This window comes from Callospermophilus lateralis, chromosome 1 (assembly GCF_048772815.1).
Source record: "Callospermophilus lateralis isolate mCalLat2 chromosome 1, mCalLat2.hap1, whole genome shotgun sequence".
NCBI lineage: Eukaryota > Metazoa > Chordata > Mammalia > Rodentia > Sciuridae > Callospermophilus > Callospermophilus lateralis.
The window spans coordinates 207,143,197-207,163,661 of record NC_135305.1 but is presented as its reverse complement, the minus strand read 5'-3'; the positions used below and the strand labels follow the sequence as shown (position 1 = coordinate 207,163,661).

General features: G+C 42.8%; 1 protein-coding gene across 1 annotated transcript; it reads right to left on the bottom strand.

Moving 5' to 3' along the window:
- Positions 1-1,002: 1,002 nt before the first annotated feature.
- On the bottom strand, positions 1,003-18,579 carry Fam240a (family with sequence similarity 240 member A). The gene is made up of 3 exons (XM_076869801.1): positions 18,532-18,579; positions 10,875-11,023; positions 1,003-1,093 (listed from the first exon to the last, which is right to left on the bottom strand). The coding sequence occupies exons 2-3, from the start codon at positions 11,018-11,020 to the stop codon at positions 1,003-1,005; spliced, it is 237 nt and encodes a 78-aa protein (XP_076725916.1). The 5' UTR covers positions 11,021-11,023; positions 18,532-18,579.
- Positions 18,580-20,465: the final 1,886 nt, after the last annotated feature.

Below are 20,465 nucleotides of genomic sequence, written 5' to 3'. Positions count from 1 at the left end.
TGTAAAGCAAACCAGAGGAGCTCCTGGTAGCCCTAGTCACATTGCCCCTGTGTTCATAAGGCCTGAGGGACCACAGGCAACTGGCAATATCCAGAAATGTCCACCATGCGTCTCTCTGTCCCCTTCCCTTGGGTAGAGATTGTTTCCCAGACCCAGCTGCCATTGGCACTGATGCTTCTAGACCTGAGAGATGGCTAGGGAGTGGCAGTCCAGAAGCTGTGTGGTAAGCCCTCTATTGGGATAGCTAGACATTTGTTTGTCTGAGCAGCTAGAGAGCTCACCGCTGCAAACACATGCATTTAATTAAAGCTGTGGATGAAACGCATACACTGGGGACACCAAGACACTGAATTGTATTGAAACGATCCTGGCAGTATTGAGAGACATATTTTTTTTTGAAAACAAATTCATACAAAGATCAATGTATTTTCAAACCTTATTTATGACTATTGAAATTATCTTTATTTCTGCAGAGAGGTGCGATTTCTCTTTGCATCGAAAGAGAACAAGAGAAAGGATTACATGAAACAATTGTTTCCTAGGCGAGACGGTGGAGTGAAACTCCTGTGCCATTTCTATTTATTTATTTATTTATTTAGGGTGTGTGAGGCAAGCACTCTACCAACTGAGCTATCTCCCCAGCCCCTGGACCATTTATACTATGACCATGAAGGTTGGGAAGCCCTTCTGGGGTGCTAAGAAGTTGAAATAGGTGGTTTTTTAAAAAAAATTAGAAGATAATTATGTAAAAGTTAAGAATGCTGCCTGGAGCCTTGATTATAAATAAGCTCATCTTCAGAGCCACATGGAATAAAAACCTGCCCCCGACACGAAGAAGACTGACTCGGCAAATGAGGCGCATGCGCATTGGGAGAGGATTGGCAGGGAACCCCCTTGCGGGGATCCAACCGGCAAGGCAAAGGGACTTGGGGATTTGAGTTGACTTCCAGCAGCGTGACCTCAGTGCTTCGTGTCCTCTGTGGTCAGTGGAGCAGGAAGCTCTCAGCCAACATTTGCCCGCCTTTCAGTCTCCTCTGGATTGTTCCTTAGCCTCAGCTTTGTTTCCAGCCTCTGCTTCCATTCTTCTCTAAGCCTGAAAATAGAAACAAAACACACACAGCCCGGCATTCATCTCCATGGCTGTCGATTATGGGTTGCTGCCTTCCCTTTACCCCCTGCAATGGTGTGTGTGGTTGGGGGTTCAAAGGGCATGCAGATTTATTTATTTATTCAAAGGACCTGCAGATTTATTTATTTATTAGGCACTCGGGTTTGAACCTAGAGGCACTTTACCACTGAACTACCTCCCCAGTCCTTTTTATCTTTTGAGACAGGATCTTGCTAAGTTGCTTAGGGCCTTACTGAGTTGCTGAGACTGGCCTTGAACTTGCCATCCTCCTGCCTCAACCTGCCGAGTTGCTGGGATGACAGGTGTGCACCACCGCAATGAACTCAGACTAAAGATTTAAATATGTGCTTGGAAACATTTATTACACAAGTGAAAGTGAACCGACTTTCTGTTCCCAGGATTTTAATCTAAATCCTCTGAAATTTTCCTTTGAAAACACAACGTGCAGGAGCAAGAAACTCTGTCCATCTGGAATTCTTGGCACAGCAAAGCTCTTCTTCAAAAACAGACTGAGAGCCCGGTGTGGTGGCACACACCTGTAATCCCAGTGACTTGGGAGGCTGAGAAAGGAGGATCAAAAGTTTGAGGCCAAGTCCTGGCAACTGAGAGAGGCCATACCACTGAAGACAACTTTGGCAGTAGACTGTCTACATGCCACGGTGGTCATGCAGTGAAGTCCTTTGGGCAGAAGGAAAGGAAGGTCCTTCAAGCAAAAGGAAAATGCCACCAAACAGAAATCTGGGGCTACACAGTGGAACGATGAGCACCTGAAAAGCAGCTCCCTAGGACAGGCCAGTGACCCTTTCCTTACTGTTTAAATCTCTTGAAAAGCTCATTGACTGTTGAGAACAAAACTGTTAGTGATGTAATGTGGGGCTTATAATATTTATGAAGGCAAAACTGTACTTTGTACAATAGCACAAAGACCAGGAGGGGAGAAATGGGAATTTTCCAGAGTAAGGTTTTATATACTACCTGGGGCCCAATGAAGTATCTCCTGAAGGTAGACTGTGATAAGGGAAAGGTAGATACTGTAAATCCTAAAGCAACCACCAAAATAACAAATAGCTGTAGCTAAAAAGCTTAACAGATTAACTGAGTGTGATGGCACACTTCTGTTGTTCCAGCACTTAGGAGGCTGAGGTTGGAGGACCACTTGAGCCAGGTATTTGAAACCAGCTTGGCAGCACAGTGAGACCCTGTGTGTGTGTGTGTGTGTGTGTGTGTGTGTGTGTGTGTGTGTTGGGGGGGGGGCGTTGCTAAAATAAAATCACAAAACGTATCCAGTTCATACAAAAGAAGGCCTAAAGAGAGAGAAACGAGATAAAGAACAGATGAGAGAAATAAAATAGAAGACAATAGAAGACAAATAGCAAGATGGTAGATTTAAACCAAATCATTCCAATTAGGGCTGGGGATGTGACTCAAGTGGTAGCGCACTCGCCTGGCATGCGTGCGGCCCAGGTTCGATTCTCAGCACCACGTACAAACAAAGATGTTGTGTCCGCCGATAACTAAAAAATAAATATCAAAAAATTCTCTCTCTCTCTCTCTCTCTCTCTCTCTCTCTCTCTCCTCTCACTCTCTCTTTAAAAAATAAAAAATAATAATTCCAATTAATGTTAATGGTGTAAACAATCCAATTAAAATGTAAAGATTGCCTAAGTGAATATAAAAAAAGTCATATCCAAATCTGTGTTGCCTACAAGAAACCCACTTCAAATGTTCAACTTCTCTAGTAATTAGAGAAATGCAAACCAAAACTACCCTAAGATTTTATCTTACTCCAGTCAGAATGACAATTATCAAGGAATACAAGCAATAATAAGTGTTGGCAAGGATGTGGAGAAAAAGATACACTCATACATTGCTGGTGGCACTGCAAATTGGTGCAACCACTACGGAAAGCACTATGGAGATTCCCCAGAAAATTTGGAATGGAACCACCATTTGACCCAGCTATCCCACTCCTCTGTCTTTACCCAAAGGACTGAAAATCAGCATACTGTAGTGACACTGCCATAACAATGTTCATAGCAGCTCAGTTCACAATAGCTAAACTGTGGAACCAACCTAGAGGCTCTTCAACAGATGAATGGATAAAGAAACCGTGGTACATATACACAATGGAATATTACTCAGCATTAAAAGAGAATAGAATTATGGCATTTACAGGTAAATGGATGGACTTGGAGAATATCATGCTAAGTGAAGTTAGCCAATCCCAAAAAACCAAAGGCGGAATGTTCTCTCTGATAAGTGGATGCAGATCCATAGGGGATGGAGGGTGTGAATGGAGGAACTTTGATTGGGCAAAGGGGAGAGAGGGAAGGGCAGGGGACATGGGGACAGGAACAATGGTGGAATGAGATGAACATCATTACCCTGGGTAATGTACCCTAGGTACATATGTGGCTGCACATGTGGTGCGACTCTACATCATGTACAACCAGAGAAATGAAAAGTTGTGCTCCATTTGTGTACAATGATGGAAATGCATTCTGCTATCATGTATAATTAATTAGAACAAATAAAAAATAAAATAAAAATTAATCATACTGAAAAACAAAGACATCCACTTTAAAGAATAGTAAGTTTTAAGATAAAGGATGGAAAAATATCATGTCAACCCTAATGCAAGAAATCTGTAGTGGTTATATTAATATCAGACAGAGTAGATTTTAAGCAAAGAATAATATCAGAGAGAAGTTTGTTTCCTAATAAAGGTGTTAATTTGCCAAGAGAACATAAATGTCCTCAACATTTATGTGCCCTGTCACGAGCCATCCGTGGGCTGTGTGTGGATTGTGTTGCACATAGTAGCCTCTGGAGGGGACAGGCCTGGCACTGCCAACTCCCTGTCAAGGGACTGATGGATGGCATGATGTGGGTGCGCCTCCCCCTCCAGCTCTGCCTAAGATCCATACAGCACCTGAGATGGGTGTGACTCACCAAGATGTCAATCAGTCTGCTGCCCACCAGACATCACGAAGCAAGACTCCACCCTTAAAGCCATATCCCCCTCTGATGCACCCAGCTATAAAATAAAAGGATTCCGGGCTCACACTCTTTATTTCCAGCGCTCTTTCCAGTGTGGAAGCTGACCCCTAAGGTCGCAGAGCCATCCCTCCCTCCATCTGAAAAACTTATGTCTGTGTTGTGTGATTTTTCACCGCTTTCCTAGTTTAATGTTGCAACCAGCTCTTTTAAACCCAGTCTGCGTTGGTCGTGGGCGAGAGTACCCAATAACAGGGATTCAAAATAAATGAAGCAAAATGTGACAGAACTTCAAGAATAAACCCGTCCACAATTATAGTCAGAGATTTGAATACTCATGTTTCAATAGTCAATAAAAAAATAGCAAAGAACCCAATAAGGATATAGAACATTCAAACACTGTTATCAACCAACTTGATATGATTGACACTTATAGAAGAGTCCCCCAACAGCAGCAGAATACACTTTTTCTCTTTAAATGGACGTGGAATATTTATGAGTATAAAATATTCTGGGCCATATAACAAGTCTTAATAAAGTTAAAATAATTTAATAATTTTGACCACAAAGAACATACATTGTATGTAAGTTAGTTAGAATCAGTAAGACAAAGCCATCTGGAAAATCCCCTAGATATTTGAAACTAAAGAACACAACTCTAATAGCCTACCATTCAAAGAAATCAAAAGTTGAAATTTTAGTAAATCAAATAATGACAAAATATGAAATAGGGATAAATTTGACAAAAGATGTATAAGACCTTTATTCTGAAAACTGTAAACCAATTACAGTAGACCAGAATAAAGGGAAAAATATATCATGTTCATCTCTCAAAAACTATATATTATTAAAACATCAATTTTTCTCAAGTTGATCTATAGGTTCAACTCCATCCAAATTAAACCTAGCAGACGTCTTTAAATAATAGAAATTGACAGGCTGCTTCTAAAATTAATATGGATGTGCAAAGTACTTAGAATAGCAAAAACAACTTTAAAAAGAAAAAGTGTTAAGACTTATATTACCTGACTATTATTGTAAAGTTAAATAATTTAAGATAATGATCACACAAATGAGCAATGGAATATAAATAGACCCGTATGTTATGAGTAATTGATTTTCAAAAAATGTGCAAGGAAAACGCAGTGGAGAAAGGATAATTTTTTCAATGAATGGTGTTGGAACCACTGGATATCCATATACAAAAAGTGAACTTCAATCCACACCTCATGTTATATTAAAAAGTCAAGAGGCTGGGGTGTAGCTCAGGGGTAGAGTGCTTGCAAGGCCTGGATTTGATCTCCAGCAAAGGAGAAAAAAAGAAAAATGAATTATTAACCTAAATGTAAGACTTAACAACCTTAAATATTCTAGAAATACAACATAGAAGATAATCTTTGTGACCTTAAGATAGACAAAGACTTCTTAGATACAACACCAAAATCAAAATCCATAAAATAAAAATAATTTTTTGGATAAATCAGACTTGATCAAAATTGGGAGCTTCTCTGTAAAATAATAAACCCAAAGAAAATAGAAAAGATAAAATAATAAACATAAGAGAAGAAGTTCTGGAATAGTTCTCATCTTATTAGGGAGACATGGATATTGATGGAAAAAAATAAGAAAAAAAATAGAGAAAGAAGGAAATGAAATTAAATACTCTTAGGTGGTAGAAACACATCATTTAAAATAAATATAAAAGGAATAAATCTGGCAATTAATGTCTAAAAATGTCCAATTGGAAAAACTCCAATGCAAATGCATGCTGTTTAAAATGCTGATGGCGCACGTAGGTCATCCCAGCGACTCAGGAGGTTAAGGCACTAGGATGGCAAGTTCAAGGCCAGCCTCAGCAACTTAGGAAGGCCCTAAGCAACTTAGCAAAACCCTGACGAAAGAAAGAGAGAAAGAGAGAGAGAGAGAGAGAGAGAAAGAGAGAGAGAGAGAGAGAAAGAGAAAGAAATTAAAAGAGATGGGGATGTTGTTCAGGGGTTAAGTGCCCCTCGGTTCAAGTTCTGATACAAAAAAACAAACAAATAAACAACAACAACAAAAAAAAAAAAACAAGATACATCTAAGTTGCAAGAACAAAGAAGACTTAAAAAAAAGATATGTAAGGAAAATATTCATAAAAATAAAGTAAATGTGATAATATTAATAGTTGGTAAAAAGGCTTTTGATCAAAAGAACATTGTCAGAGATAAAGAGACTCATTGCCTAATGAAAAGGTTTGCTTCAGCAAAAAGATATTACCATTCTAAACCTCATATACCTCATAACATAGCCTTAAAATATATGAAGCAGAAATGGATGGAACTTGGATTGTATAGAGGTAGTGAGGAGGAAGGGAAATGGTACTCCTTTTTCTCCCAAGATAACATTTAAAAAATATCCTTTATTACACAATATTTCAAGCACATAAAAAAGTAGAGGCTAGCAATTGTGAATTCCTTTGTATCCACCCCCACTCCCACTCCCAGCTTTAACAGCTCATGGATGATCTTATTTCCCACATCTTCCTTACCTTGCATTTTAAACACAAACCCAGACATCATTTAATTTCATCTGGAAATAACTCAGTATGAAATACTCATCTGCACATGTGCACACACATACACACACACGCACACACACACACACACACATACTGTAAATAATTTGGTATGGTAACTATATTCACTAGTTTGTCCTTATAAGAACTCCTTAAAAAGGAAACTACTTTGCCATTATCACACGTGCAAAATTAATCAGAAGTACTTGATTTCATAAAGTATCAAGTCAGTTAAAACCCCTAATTATATTATAATTTTATTTTTATTTATTTTTTGGTACTTGGGATTGAATTCAGGGGCACTCAATCACTGAGCCACATCCCCAGCCCTATTTTGTATCTTATTTAAAGTCAGGGTCTCACTGAGTTGCTCAGTGCCTCGCCATTGCTGAAGCTGGCTTTGAACTTGTGATCTTCCTGCCTCAGCTTCCCCAGCCGCTGAGATTATAGGCATGTGCCACTGAGCCCAGCTTCTTACAAGTTTGATTGGTTCCATCAAGATCCAAATAAAGAACATATATTCCTGGTTGTTGCTCTATCTGTTAAGTTTCTTTTAATATGTCGGTTCTCCCTCATCCTTCTTCCTCTTCCCTGCCAATTGTTCTGAAATCAAATTGTTCTTCAGAGCTTGCAGAGGCTGGATCTAGTTGACTGTATACCTGTGGTGACAGAACCATTTATCTCCTGCATATCCTGTCAATTGGTGGTAGAACTAGAGGCTTGGTTAGATACAGGTTCTTTTCCTCCTCCTCCTCCTCCTCCTCCTCCTCCTCCTCCTCCTCCTCCCCCTCCTTTTTGGCAAGACTAGTTCATGGGTGATATGATGGACAACCATCTTATTTTATCTCTTTTTTGATGTTAGCAGACTTTGATCATGACTTATATGTGATTTACGTTCACTAGATGTTGCCAAGTGCTAATCATTTATTTCTCAATCCTTTGTCATTTATGCTCTGGAGCCTGGAGCCATGGAGGTAGGGCCCTCTGGCAGGAGCTGTGTTACAGAAGGGATGAAGTCACCTCCAGGAAACAGGACCCAGAGCAGGAAGGACATTGGGAGGAATTGGGTGGAATTTCCCTCCAGTCCTCCCACTTCCTGTTGACAGAATCTAGCCAGAGGACACAGGACAAAGGGATCAAGGATCACCCTAGGAGGAGGGGTCAGTTGAGGGAGAACTGATGGGGGTGGTAGCTAGTCTCCAGTCCTACAGGGAAGGTCAAGGTTGGGGTAAAGAGTCCTGGGCACAGAGTGAGCAGCAAAGACCCATAAGAGAGATGATTTTGTAGTACTCTTGAATCCAATCAATCACATAATTCTTGAACACATTACTATATGTTTAGCATTGCAGCAGAGACTTTGGTGAATACAGAGAAAATTATTAAAATGACTGTTTCTCTGTTCCACATATGCAGCAAACTCCTTCACTGCCTCGGGCCATTTTCACATGCCGTGTCTTCAGCCTAGGATGCTCTTCTCCATTCCTCTCTCTTTGCCCAGTTCTCCTTAGCCTGAAAGATGTCAGGTGGTGGGTACATTGCTACATACCTATAGAGCCAGATTTCAGAGTACAGGCTGGCAATTCCAGCAAGTCTACACATCTGCGTGCCAGCTCTACAAGCAGCTGTACCCTGAGGATAGCAGAACCAGTTTCTTTCTGGAACTGCAGAAAGAACACTCAGATTCTGCATTGGTGGCATCTGTGTTGGCTCCCAGACCAGTTCCAAAATGGGGACTGTTTGTGCACACACCTGGGCATGTGAGTAGCTGGGATGCTTCATCTACTAAGGAAAGAAGCTCCAGGGCATACTCCTTTACCCCACAGTAATGAAAGAAAGTAACTCCTCAACGTTCCTCCTCTCCCAGTGACTGTTTCTCTATGAAAAATAGTGAGGAGCCGGGCACAGTGGCACACGCCTGTAATCCCAGGAGCTCTGGAGGCTGAGGCAGGAGGATCGAGAGTTCAAAGCCAGCCTCAGCAAAAGTGAGGCGCTAAGCAATCCAGTGAGACTTTGTCTCTAAATAAAATACAAAATAGGGCTGGGGATGTGGCTCAGTGGTTGAGTGCCCCTAAGTTCAATCCCCAGTACCAAAAAAAAAAAAAAAAAAAAAAAGCAGGGAAACAGGGACACAGGGAGATCTGGTAGAGACCTTGGGGGTGACCCAGGCAGCCTGTTGCAGAGGGTCCTGCTCTTAACCGCTGTTCTGCACCTGCTCTCGCCCTCACTCGCTCTTTTCACTTTCATTGTAATTTTCTCCTCCAAGGATGTCATCTTTTCATGTCCCGCTGCTGCTAGATTTGACCCTGCATTAAGCAGGAGTGCAGTGGAGAGAGGAGAACTAACACTCCTGAGTCCTGACCTAGACCAGCCCCATGCTCTGTCCCTTATGAACCTTTTCATAGTGGAGCCTCCCAGAGCCTAATGATCTGGGACCATCTTGTCATTTTGAGAAGGGACAACATAGAGCGGAGGTAGAGCTGGGACCCCTGTGGAGCCAAGCTACAGGATTCAAATTGGAAGAGTGGAGGATAAATAGGTTAGTTTTCTATCACCCAATTACCTTACAGTTATTTCCTACATGCATAGAGAGATGCTGCATTATTTTTTGTTTTTGTTTTCTTTTTGGTACCAGGGATCAAACCCAGGGGCGCTTAATCACTGGGCCACATCCTCAGACCTTTTTTGATTTTATTTAGAGACAGGGTCTCGCTGAGTTGCTAGGTGCTTCGCTAAATTGCTGAGGCTGGCTTTGAACTCATGATTCTCCTGCCTCAGCCTCCTGAGTTGCTGGGATTATAGGCGTGTGCCATGGTGCCCGGCTGCTGCATTATTTTTAATGCTGTAACAAACTGTACAATTTGTTTAAACAAACTGCCAATTTTGTTCACCCCAAGTTCGTGCCTGGCTGGGAGCCTTTGGTTTCTGCATTGTCCTCTGGCCAGTCTTACTTCATTTGAGGGCACTCTCAAGCTGTAGGGCTCATTGCAGCCTCACTGAGTGGCCTGGCCTGGGGAAAAGATGACAGAGATGGAGGAATGATTGACACCAACTCAGTTTCTCCAAGAGTCTGGGGGTGAGATGCCCTGACCTGCACTAGAGCAGATAGGATGGTGTCGGGGGTTAAGGCTGAGCAGGTGTCTCTGAGGAGAAGGTGGATTCCCCTGGAGGGCTGGGGCTGGAGAGCAATAGTGAGGTTAACACGTGAATTCGTGCATGTTCCCAGCCTAGCAACTGTGCAGTCAAGGGCCCGGCCACATGGCCAGCACACGGTCCCACCACCTATACTACCAGCAAGCAAGAGCCTCAGCAAATAAAGTTGGTGGAGCTGTTCCCTTTGAGGAGACAGGGAACCTGGTCCCCCTCTGCAGCCTGGGGGGCTTCCCATAACATGCCTGAGGGCAGTGAGCATGCAGATTCACGGTGATCTGCCCTGGACTGCATGTCACAGGGGACCCCTAGCCCCTGCCAGCCGTATTCTAGGAACTGCACCCTCCAGTGTCACCACTCAGATGAACGCTGGGAATCAGGATCCATTTCCTTTGTGGGACTGTTTTTCATAGACACATGTGTCATCTCAGCTCCCACAGCGTAATGGCGACAAAGGAGAGAGTTTCTTTAATTTTCAGTACCAAAGGACCACATGTATGGAAAACGTAAATAATTACATTCTCTGGAATGCCCATCTGGCATTCTGGAGAAATCAATTTTTGCTTTTACAAACTAATATGGTGATAATGAGGAGTCAACGAAGAGTTGAAGATTGTCACTCGGGTGGTCCCTTGCAGATGCTGTAGATGTTGATAGTAGGGCAGTTGTGTGTTGGGGGCAGCAAGGGCTACATGGAAACCCTTTGTATTTTTTTGCCTAATTTGGCTGAGAGTGTAAAATTCATCTAAAAAGAAAGCCTATTTTAAGAAAGACAAATTAGTTTTTAAAAAATAGACAAACAGTCAGGTGTGGTGGCATTCGCCTGTAATCCCAGCAGATCGGGAGGCTGAGGCAAGAGGAACGGGAGTTCAAAGCCACTCTCAGCAACTTAGTGAGGCCCTAGGCAACTCAGTGAGACTCTGTCTCTAAATAAAATACAAAAAAATAAAAAAATAAAAAATAGGGCTGGGGATGTGGCTGAGTGGTTAAACACCCCTGGATTCACTCCCTTGTACCAAAAAGAAAAAAGACAACCAGGCCACCTACTTTCTCAGTGCGCTCCTTCCCAGCCGGTATTCCTCCGACTCCCTGTAGTAGGTCTGTTTGCCAATCTCTCTTTCCCAAAAGCGCTTGAGATCGTGGCAGGTGTTCCCACAGAAGACCTCCCGGCGGCGGGCGTACTGATTGTTCATCCCCTGGAAAAGAAAAGAGCAGCCAAACCCTGTAAAACAGGAGCCCTCGGCTCTCCTGGGTACAGAGTCCGTGATAATTCAGACCCATAGATTTCCACCAGGGAGACCCTGGCCAGCCACAGGACCTCTATGAGGGGGATGACAAGGCTCGGCTCACCACTCCCTGTTCTCCTTGTCAGGATACCTGAGACGTCGGTGCAAGTGGAAGGTGGCACATACCTGAACAGGTGGGCCAGGAACGGTCATTGGCAAACCCCTCTGTCCTTCCTTCCTCCTTTAGGAAGAATCATTCCTCAGCTGTTTACTGGCAGGTGTGTGAACCACTAATTTGTGCACCTTGGACCCCTCAGCCATGGCAGCATCCTGGTGAGATGGGCAGGACCTTCCTCACCATGGGGGACATTTGAAGAATTACAGAAACTTCTTGGGGGTCCCAATGAGAACTGGCAAGTGCAGGCTGTATACTTCTGAAAGTTTTCAAGCCCTTTACTACAGGGGCCCCGATATCTAACACACCCAGAGCAAGCTGCTTTGAGCTGCACCTGCAGGCACACACGTGTGCCCGTTTGTACACATGCCAGGGCTTGCATGTGGAATTATATATGTCAGATGATCAAAATGCTCTCTATTTGACATGAAGAAACTTTGCCCAAGTACCAGGACTCAGTGAGTTCAGCAGACAGATCAAAAACCAGGGAGTGAAGCCAGGCATGGTGGTGCATGCATGTAATACCAATGATTCAAGGGGCGGAGGCAGGAAGGTTGCAAGTTCAAGGTCGGCCTTGGCATCTTGGCAAGCCTGGTCTCAAAAGTAAATAAACAGATAAATAAATAAATAAATAAACAAGATAAAAGACCTGGGAATGTAGCTCAGTGGTGAACCATGGTTTTCTGAGTTACCAGGACAGTGGAACAGGGGAGAAGGAGAGAAGGGTTTGAAGCTAGATGTCTTCTCCAGTCCTGTGTCCCCACTGACCTTGTACCTTGTACTCATTACAAAAATTCTTTGGGCACCAAGTTACTCATCTTTAAAATTTCTCTCAAATTCATATTTGATCACAAATGTGAAAAGCTTGCAATTTATAAAATTCTGAATAAATAGAGAGGTTGACTATCCCTCATCCAAAATGTTTGGAAGCAGAAGTGTTTTGGATTTGGGATTTGTTTTTTTTTTTTGGGGGGGGGGGGCAGGGAATTTGGGAATCTTTGCAAATACATAATAGAATATTTGGGGTGCTAAGATCTGAGTCTAAACGTGACGTTCATTTATGTTTCATATATACCTTATACACATAGCTTGAAGGTAATTTTATATAATATTTTAAATAAATTTGTGCATGAAACAAAATTTCAAGGTATGGAATCTTCCACTTGTGGTATCCTGTAAGCACTCATAAAGCTTTAGAATTTGGCACATTTTGGAGCTGGGATTTTTAAATCAGGGATGCTCAATCTATGACTAAAGAACTTGGTCTTGGCCCTTGGATTATTTCAGACCAATGTCTGGCTTAGGGACATCACCAGCCAAAGTGAACTGAAAACACTGACACCGCAAATTAGCATCAATTTTCTCTATTCATCCATAATAGTGAGTGTTCATCTTCTTGGGTACGTGACCAAGAGTCATTTATCTTTATCCCTGGCCTGTTGGTCACCACTTAGTAATCCTTAGATGACAGGGCAGAAATCTAGGTTTAACAATCCTGCCAACGGGTCCATGCCCAGAAAGAGCATTTGGTAAGAGCTTTTATCCCTGTGTCCTTTACAAGGTGAGCCCCACTATGCCAGGACATTGGGATGTGTCCCATGTGTAGAAGAAGGAAGAAGTGTGTCTTTCCAAGGAATAGCAGGGTTCTCCCTGGGCTGAAGGTTGACATCCCTCTCTACCTCCCTCTACTAGGTCACGTTACCACCTAACCAGTTGTTTTGCTAGAAAATTCTGGTGACACGATGGTGAAAATAAGTGAGATCTTCTCCAAGAAAACACACATTTCATTTTTAGACAAATACCTTGTCTTCCTTTCTCCCCCCACCCCCGCACCCCCCATGGTCCTCATTATGAGCAGAACTGTAGCAGCTGCTGTTATCAATTTTGTAGCTTCCAGGAAACAAAAGTAATGTCAACTTTAGAGATTCACTTTTGGAAAATCATAAAAAAGAAGGCAGAAAGAAAACACTAAAGATACCTAGAGCCCCTCTCCTCCGCATCCTCAAGGGCTGACTCTGGGATTAGGCAGGGTCTCCCCTCCAGTGACTTCAGGTATAATGGAGAACGAAGTAGATACAGACTTGTCACAGGCAATGGAACTTCGTGGGATAGCTGCTGGGGTCGGGGAGCATGAGGAGAGTCCCTGACTTGGTCTGAGAGGTTTTAGGACTTTTTAGGGGAAGGACAAGTGGACCCAGGGAGTAGAGTAACCAGGAGCCGGAATGGCCTGGGCGAGGCCTGAGGGACCTGCTGGGCCAGACACAGAAGCAGACATGGGCTCATTTGGGGTAGGGATGGGGGAAGAGACTGACCGCAGAGCGGCCTGGGGCACTTCTTAAGATGATGGACATGTCCTGGATCTTGTTTGTAATGATGATTACATACATGTCTGCGTTCTCTAAAAATTCTCAGATTGTGCACTTAAAAAGAGGGAGTTTTATTACCCTTAAACTATGCCTCCATAAAGATAGAAAAAAAAAATTCTTCTGTCTTTGGACTAGAGATTTATCCAAGATCCCCGACTCTATCTCACGTCCTGGGAGATTCTATCAGCATCTCCTCATGAGGGTTCAGCCCGTTCATTCCTCCACAGGGAACGTGTGTTTCTGTGAGAGTGATCTCTAGGATGGGGACCACTGCTCCACCTTGCAGAAGTGATGAGGAGACTGTCACTGAAAAGCCCTTTGGAAACAGGGGATTATCCTAGAGAAACGGTTCTAACCCCTTGGACCTCTTTAGCCAAGAACACCATCTACAGACGGCAGCTGTATCAGGAGAATCAGTGTTAACCTCAATGACAATTATGAACTTCATGTCCCAAAATCAATTAATGATTAAACAGTCACATTAATTCAGCTCAACAAAACTTGTTGGACTTTAACCATCTATGAGGCATCTATGACGCATGAGGGTCCCACTAAAGTTTAGTGAGCCAAACAAGACAAAGGAACGTTTGTCCCTCTTGAGGCCCAATGCTGTGCCAGCAATTTAATTTCCCAAGTCTCAGGTTACATAGAGCATTAAAGTCAAATTAAGGAATTGGATATATATATATATATTTTTTTAAGAGTTTTGGCTTACACTGATCATTCTCAGACTTTTGGCCAGAGTGGCTCCTTTGAGACGAGCAAAAGGTGCATAACTGCCAAAGTACTTCATGCATAGACAGCACCTCATGAAAGCAACTATTTTGTGATTATTTTCCCCACTTTTATTTATTTATTTGTTTTTTGGTACTGGGGATTGAACCCAGGGGCACTTAACCATTGAGTCGCATCCTCAGCCCTTTTTTTATTTTTTATTTTGAGACAGGGTCTCATTAGTTGCTTAGGACCCGGTTAAGTTGCTGAGGCTCTCCTTGAACTCGGGATCCTCCTGCCTCAGCCTCCTAAGCCGCTGGGATTACAGGCATGTTCCATTGGGCCCAGCTATTTTTCACATTTTAAAAAGTATGTTTAATCACTCTTTGAATTTTTCTTCAGGATCATAACTTAAGTTGAAGGGAAGCGTTCCATTTCTGGGTTAGGTGGAAGGAACACATACCGCAGCTCCCGAGTCTGCACAGAGCACGTGCTGCAGCCCGGTGAGGGCACTAATAGGGACAGTAGGAGGTGGACTGGGGAAGAGGATCAGAGTCTTGGTCACTATTGAGTGATGCTGAGCTTTCCATTTTTTTCTCTGTTATCCCTAGCTGAGTCTCAAGGCAACCTGGTACCCTGATCAATAAACAGGCTCATGAACTAAACAGAGGATTCTCAAAATGGCCAACAAATACATGAAAATATTGTCAATGTCCTTAGCACTCAGGGGAACACGAATCAAAACTACCCTGAAGCCTGGGCGTGGTGGCCCACGCCTGTAATCCCAGCGGCTGGGGAGGCTGAGGCAGGAGGATCTGAAGTTCAAAGCCAGCTTCAGCAATAGCAAGGCGCTAAGCAACTCAGTGAGACCCTGTCTCTAATAAAATACAAAATTGGGCTGGGGGTGTGGCTCAGTGGTCCAGTGCCCCCGAGTTCAGTCCCTGGTAACCCCTCCAAAAAAACTAACAATAACAACAAAAACCTACACTTATTTCATCTCACTCCAGTGAATGATGAAATTTAATGACAGCATCAAGAATATAAATAGTAAGGGCCTAGCACAGCGGAACATGACTGTAATCCCAATGGCTCCCAAGGCTGAGGCAAGAGGATCACGAATTCAAAGCCAGCCTCAGCAAAAGTGAGGTGCTAAGCAACTCAGTGAGACCCTGTCTCTAAATAAAATACAAAATAGGGTTTGGGATGTGGCTCAGTGGTTAAATGCCCCTGAATTCAATCCCTGGTGCAAAAAAAAAAAAAAAAAAAGAATATACATAGCAAGGGCTGGGGTTGTAGTGCAGTGGATGAAGCACTAGGTTTGATTCTCAGCACCGCATATAAATAAATAAAATAAAGGTCCATTTAATGACTAAAAAATATTTTCAAAAATAAATAGTAAGTGCTGATGAGAATATGGGGGAAAGAAACACTTATGCATTGTTGGTGGGATTTTAAATTAGAACACTCTGGAAATCAGTATGGAGGTTCCTCAAAATATTGGGAATGGAACCACCTTATGACCCAGTTATTCCACTCCTTGGTTTTTATAGTCAGACATGCATACCCAAGTTTACAGCAGCACAATTCACAATAGCCAAACTACAAAACCAGCCTAAGTGTCTGTCAACATAGATAAAGAAAATATGGAATATATACACATGGAGTTTTATTCAGCCATAAAGAAGAATGAAATGATGTTATTTGCCAGAAAATGGAAGGAACTTAAGATCATTAAGCAAAATAAGCCAAACTGAGAAGGTCAAGGGTAGTGTGTTTTCTCTATGTGGAAGCTATCAAGAAAAAATAAATAAAATGGGGCGGGGGGGTCACATGCAAATAGAAGGAAGACCAGTAGAGGAAGGGGAATGGGGTGGGGGGGGGGAGGGGGGAGAGGGAGGAAGGAAGGGAAAGGGAAGATAATTTGGAATTAAATTAACCAAATTATATCATGTGCATGTATGAATATGGAACAATTGAGCTATTTTATCTAACTGTAATGCACCAATAAAAATTTTAAAAATAAGATATTTTTTTAAAAGACTCAAGGCAACCCGAAACCCAGAAATGGAACGTGGGCAAAGAGAGCTTCGAGCAGCTGTCTGATTCTGGGGAGAGTAGACTTCTAATGCTTAGAGAATGGGGGAAATCATTTGTTGCAACAGTGAAAAGAACTGAATACGAGTTAGACCCGCAGACCAAAGCCTGAGGGCAGAAACACTTGTTCTCCGCTAGGGGGCGCTGCGTCCTAAGCGAGGACAGCGAACCTGCCGACTCTCCTCACCTTAGAAGCTTCAAGGGTCCCAAGTGAGTGTGGCGGCCACAGCAAGCACACGCTGGAACTGGGTCACCAGAATCCCAGATTTCCAGCCAAAGGACTGAAAAAGGGGCGTGCAGAAAATTGGAAAGGAGAAGGATTGAGGGGTGTAGGAAATTACGTTTGAAGAAATAATAGTCAAAACTTCCCAAATTTGGCAAAAAAACAAAAATCATTGATCTGTAGAGTCAATAAGTTGAGCCAATTCCAAATAGAATCAATAGAAAGAAAATCCATATCCAGACATATCATAGTCAAACTCCTGAAAATTGAGAAAAAATAACGGAGTATTGAAAACAGCTCAACCTTCAAAATGCATGAACAAAAATGAATGGAACTGGAAGGAGGAGAAATACAAATCCACAGGTACTGTTGGAGACTTCTTTTCTCCTCTCTTGATAATCAAAAGAACTAGTAGAGAGAACATAGTCGAGGGGAAATCACAGATTAAAACAAACAAACAAACAAAAAACTGAACATCTGGACATTGTGGCACTTTAATCCCAGCTGCTTGGGAGGCTGAGGCAGGAAGATCATGAGTTCAAAGCCAGCCTCAGCAACTTAGTGAGTCCCTAAGCAACTCAGCGAGACCCTGTATCTACATAAAACATGAAAAAAAAAAAAACGGGGAGGGGGGCTGGGGATGTGGCTCAGTGGTAAAGTGCCCTGGGTTCAATTCCCTGTACTGGAAAAAACAAAACCCCAAACCACCATTAACTACCTAGAGCCAAGTGTGATGTACAGAATGCTCACCCAATGAAAGCACCATTTGGATTCAAGTGCACACTGTTCAAACCATACAAAACTTTCCTGGAGCTAGTGAGCTAATTTAGCAAGGGTGCAGAATATGAAATAAAGACACAAAAACATAACATGTGGTAGCAAGGAGCACTCAGAAACTGACCTTTAAACACAGTATTGGGGCTGGGATGTGACTCAGTGGTGCAGTACTGGCATGCAGCCTGGGGCAGGAGAGATGAGGAAATCAACCATTCTGTATTCTGATTGAGTTTGTAGTTAAGCCCACAAGCTGCATGTGTGTTAAAATCCACTGAAATGAGGACACACAGGCCATTTTTTAAAAACTATGTGTTAATATAAAAACAAAAATTTTAAAACATAGAACAGAAAAAGCTTTTAGTCAAATGTATTTATTTTGACTTTTTACCGATTCAATGAGATTGAGTCACTGAAGTCTCAAAGATGATTTACTGTCATCGAAAACCACCAAACCTTATTACTTACTGTCCCATGAACCAGCAGCAACAGGATCACCCAGGAGTAGGTATGAGTGTGGAATTTACCAAGCTCAAAGTCTGAATAAAAATATACATTTTGGGTTGGGATGTAGCTAGAGGGCTTGCCTGGATGCTCAAGGCAACACACACACACACACACACACACACACACACAGAGCATTTCAGCCTGATCCCCAGATGATTCATGTGCGTGTTACAGTTTAGGAAGTTCAGCTTCAGAGTTATTAAGACCAAACCTGAAGTGCACCCTCCCAAGCACTGGTCTTGGGAGAAGGCTGTGGAGTGGCTCCATGGGAGCATTTGGGAGAGGGGTCCCTTCTCTGTGGTTTTGGCATCTCTCAGTCACTATGTTCTGTTTTTGTTTACCATATCTCATCTGAGTCTCATGTGAATGCTGGTACTCACTTCTGGCTTTCTCGAAGTTTAAGTTGTTTTGATTGCATCATTTAATTGCGTAAGTTAAATATGGAAAAAGCCTTATTAAGATCTCTAAGTCATTTCTAAGAAGACACAAGGAAGGAGTTTCAAAGGGAAAGATGAATCCCAGCAGCTGAAAAAAGCCAGGTTTACAAGGAGTAGGTCCATTTCCTTTCCCTGTAGAAATGTAAAATGAACCTCATCCCAGGCACACGCAGGTTCCACAGCTTTACCTTTGAGATGAATCTGCTCTGTCTCCTCAGCTCCGGGGCTCACAGGGGTCACAGCCTGGTCCTGAAACCTCAGGGTCTCTACCTTTTATACCAGGCGTGGGGAGTTACAGGAACGCCCAAGCCCGTCAAGGTTACAGGCCCCGAATTAGTAGCAGAATCACAGAGATCTCCTTCCAGGTGGAAAATAGTCCCCATCCCTGCTCCCACTGCCCACCCCAGGACAGGCAAGCCTCGGGTCTGGCAAGCTCTGCGGGGGCCATGACTTGGCCAGAGGCAGAGCTCAAGTTTAGAGCATGCTCAGGATTATGTGTGAGCAGGAATCCTTAGAGCAGCAGGCAAAGCTGCCCTCCAACTTTGGAGGCTAAGGAGCCCTGGTTGATGTGATAAGTCACACTTTGGGGTCACCTTGCAGGACGACTTAGAGAAGCGTGTTGTTCTTTGGAGCTGTTAATCCATGGATAGAGCTGGGTGGTGACAGACTGGTTTCCAGCAAAAGGCATCAAACCAAGAAGGGCTTCTCCGTCCAAAGTGCCCTTCACACCCTTTCAGTGAACATGCTGTATTCTTTAATTTTTTTTTTTTTAAGTTATAGGTGAACACAATACCTTTATTTTATGTGGAGCTGAGGATTGAACCCAGTGCCTCACATGTGCTAGGCATGTGCTCTACCACGGGGCTACGACCCCAGCCCCCAAGCTGTATTCTTGAATGGAACATGTGGGGTGGTCTCTGCTCCTGAGAGTAGACACGGGTCAAGTTGTAATCAAACCCTTTTGCACTCTGATGGGCATGCTTATGACAGGTTCCAAGAGTCACAGAATCCATGCCAAGGGTGACACTGATATCACTGGAGGTGAAGAATATTCCCATGGGATGGGGTATTGCTCAGTGGTAGAGTGAATGCTTAGCATGTTCCAGGCTCTAGGTTCTGTCCCCATTGTTCCCCCCCCCAAATCCATTTTGACCTAATGTTTTTCTGCTAATAACATGTTATATACAAAACAGAGAGAATATGATAAAATGGCAGTAAAACATTTCTATTGTAAGATCGAGAGGTTTTTGTTTTTTATTTTTTTCTTGTTGTTTTTTAAAATTATTTTTAGATGTTGATGGACTTTTATTTTATTCATTTTTTAATATGTGGTGCTCAAAATCACATATGCTAGGCAAGTGCTCCACCACTGAGCCACAACTTTTTATTTGTTTTTGAGGTGGGGTCCTCCTATGTTGCCAGGATCCTGGGCTTAAGTGATCCTCCTAGCCTCAGCCTCTTGGCTGAGTGGTTGGGACTGTGGGCATGTACCACGGTGCCCAGCTAAGATTTTAAATATATTTTTTTAATATTTATTTTTTAGTTGTAGTTGAACACAATATCTTTATTTTATTTATTTATTTTTATGTGGTGCTGAGGATCGAACCCAGGCTGCGCACATGCTAGGCGAGTGCTCTACCGCTGAGCCACAACCTCAGCCCAAGATTTTAAATATTTATTTTCTCTTTTTAAAAATCCACAGCATACTGAGGATTTACTAGGCAGAAGATTATCTTGTAGGATTGGTGTTACTGTTATTGTTAGACTGACACTAAACTCTGGGAAAGCTTTTTGATTGTGTGTGTGTGTGTGTGTGTGTGGTCCTGGGGATCAAACCCAGGGCTTTGTGCATTTGAGGCAAGCACTCTACCAACTAAACTACATGCCCAGTCCTGGGAAGGCTTTTTGATTACATTAAGTTCACTGAAGCCTACATTCAACTTCATTGAATCCATGAGTAAGTCCTCTAAGAAATAGCTTATAAAGTCAAGTGTAACTTGCAACCCCTCTTGGGCTTACAAGTGATATGGAAACCCCACCTGGCCCACTAACACAGCATTCATAGCCTTTCTCATTTTTTTTTTTTTTAACTTCAAAGAACAAGCATTTCTGATTTTCCCAG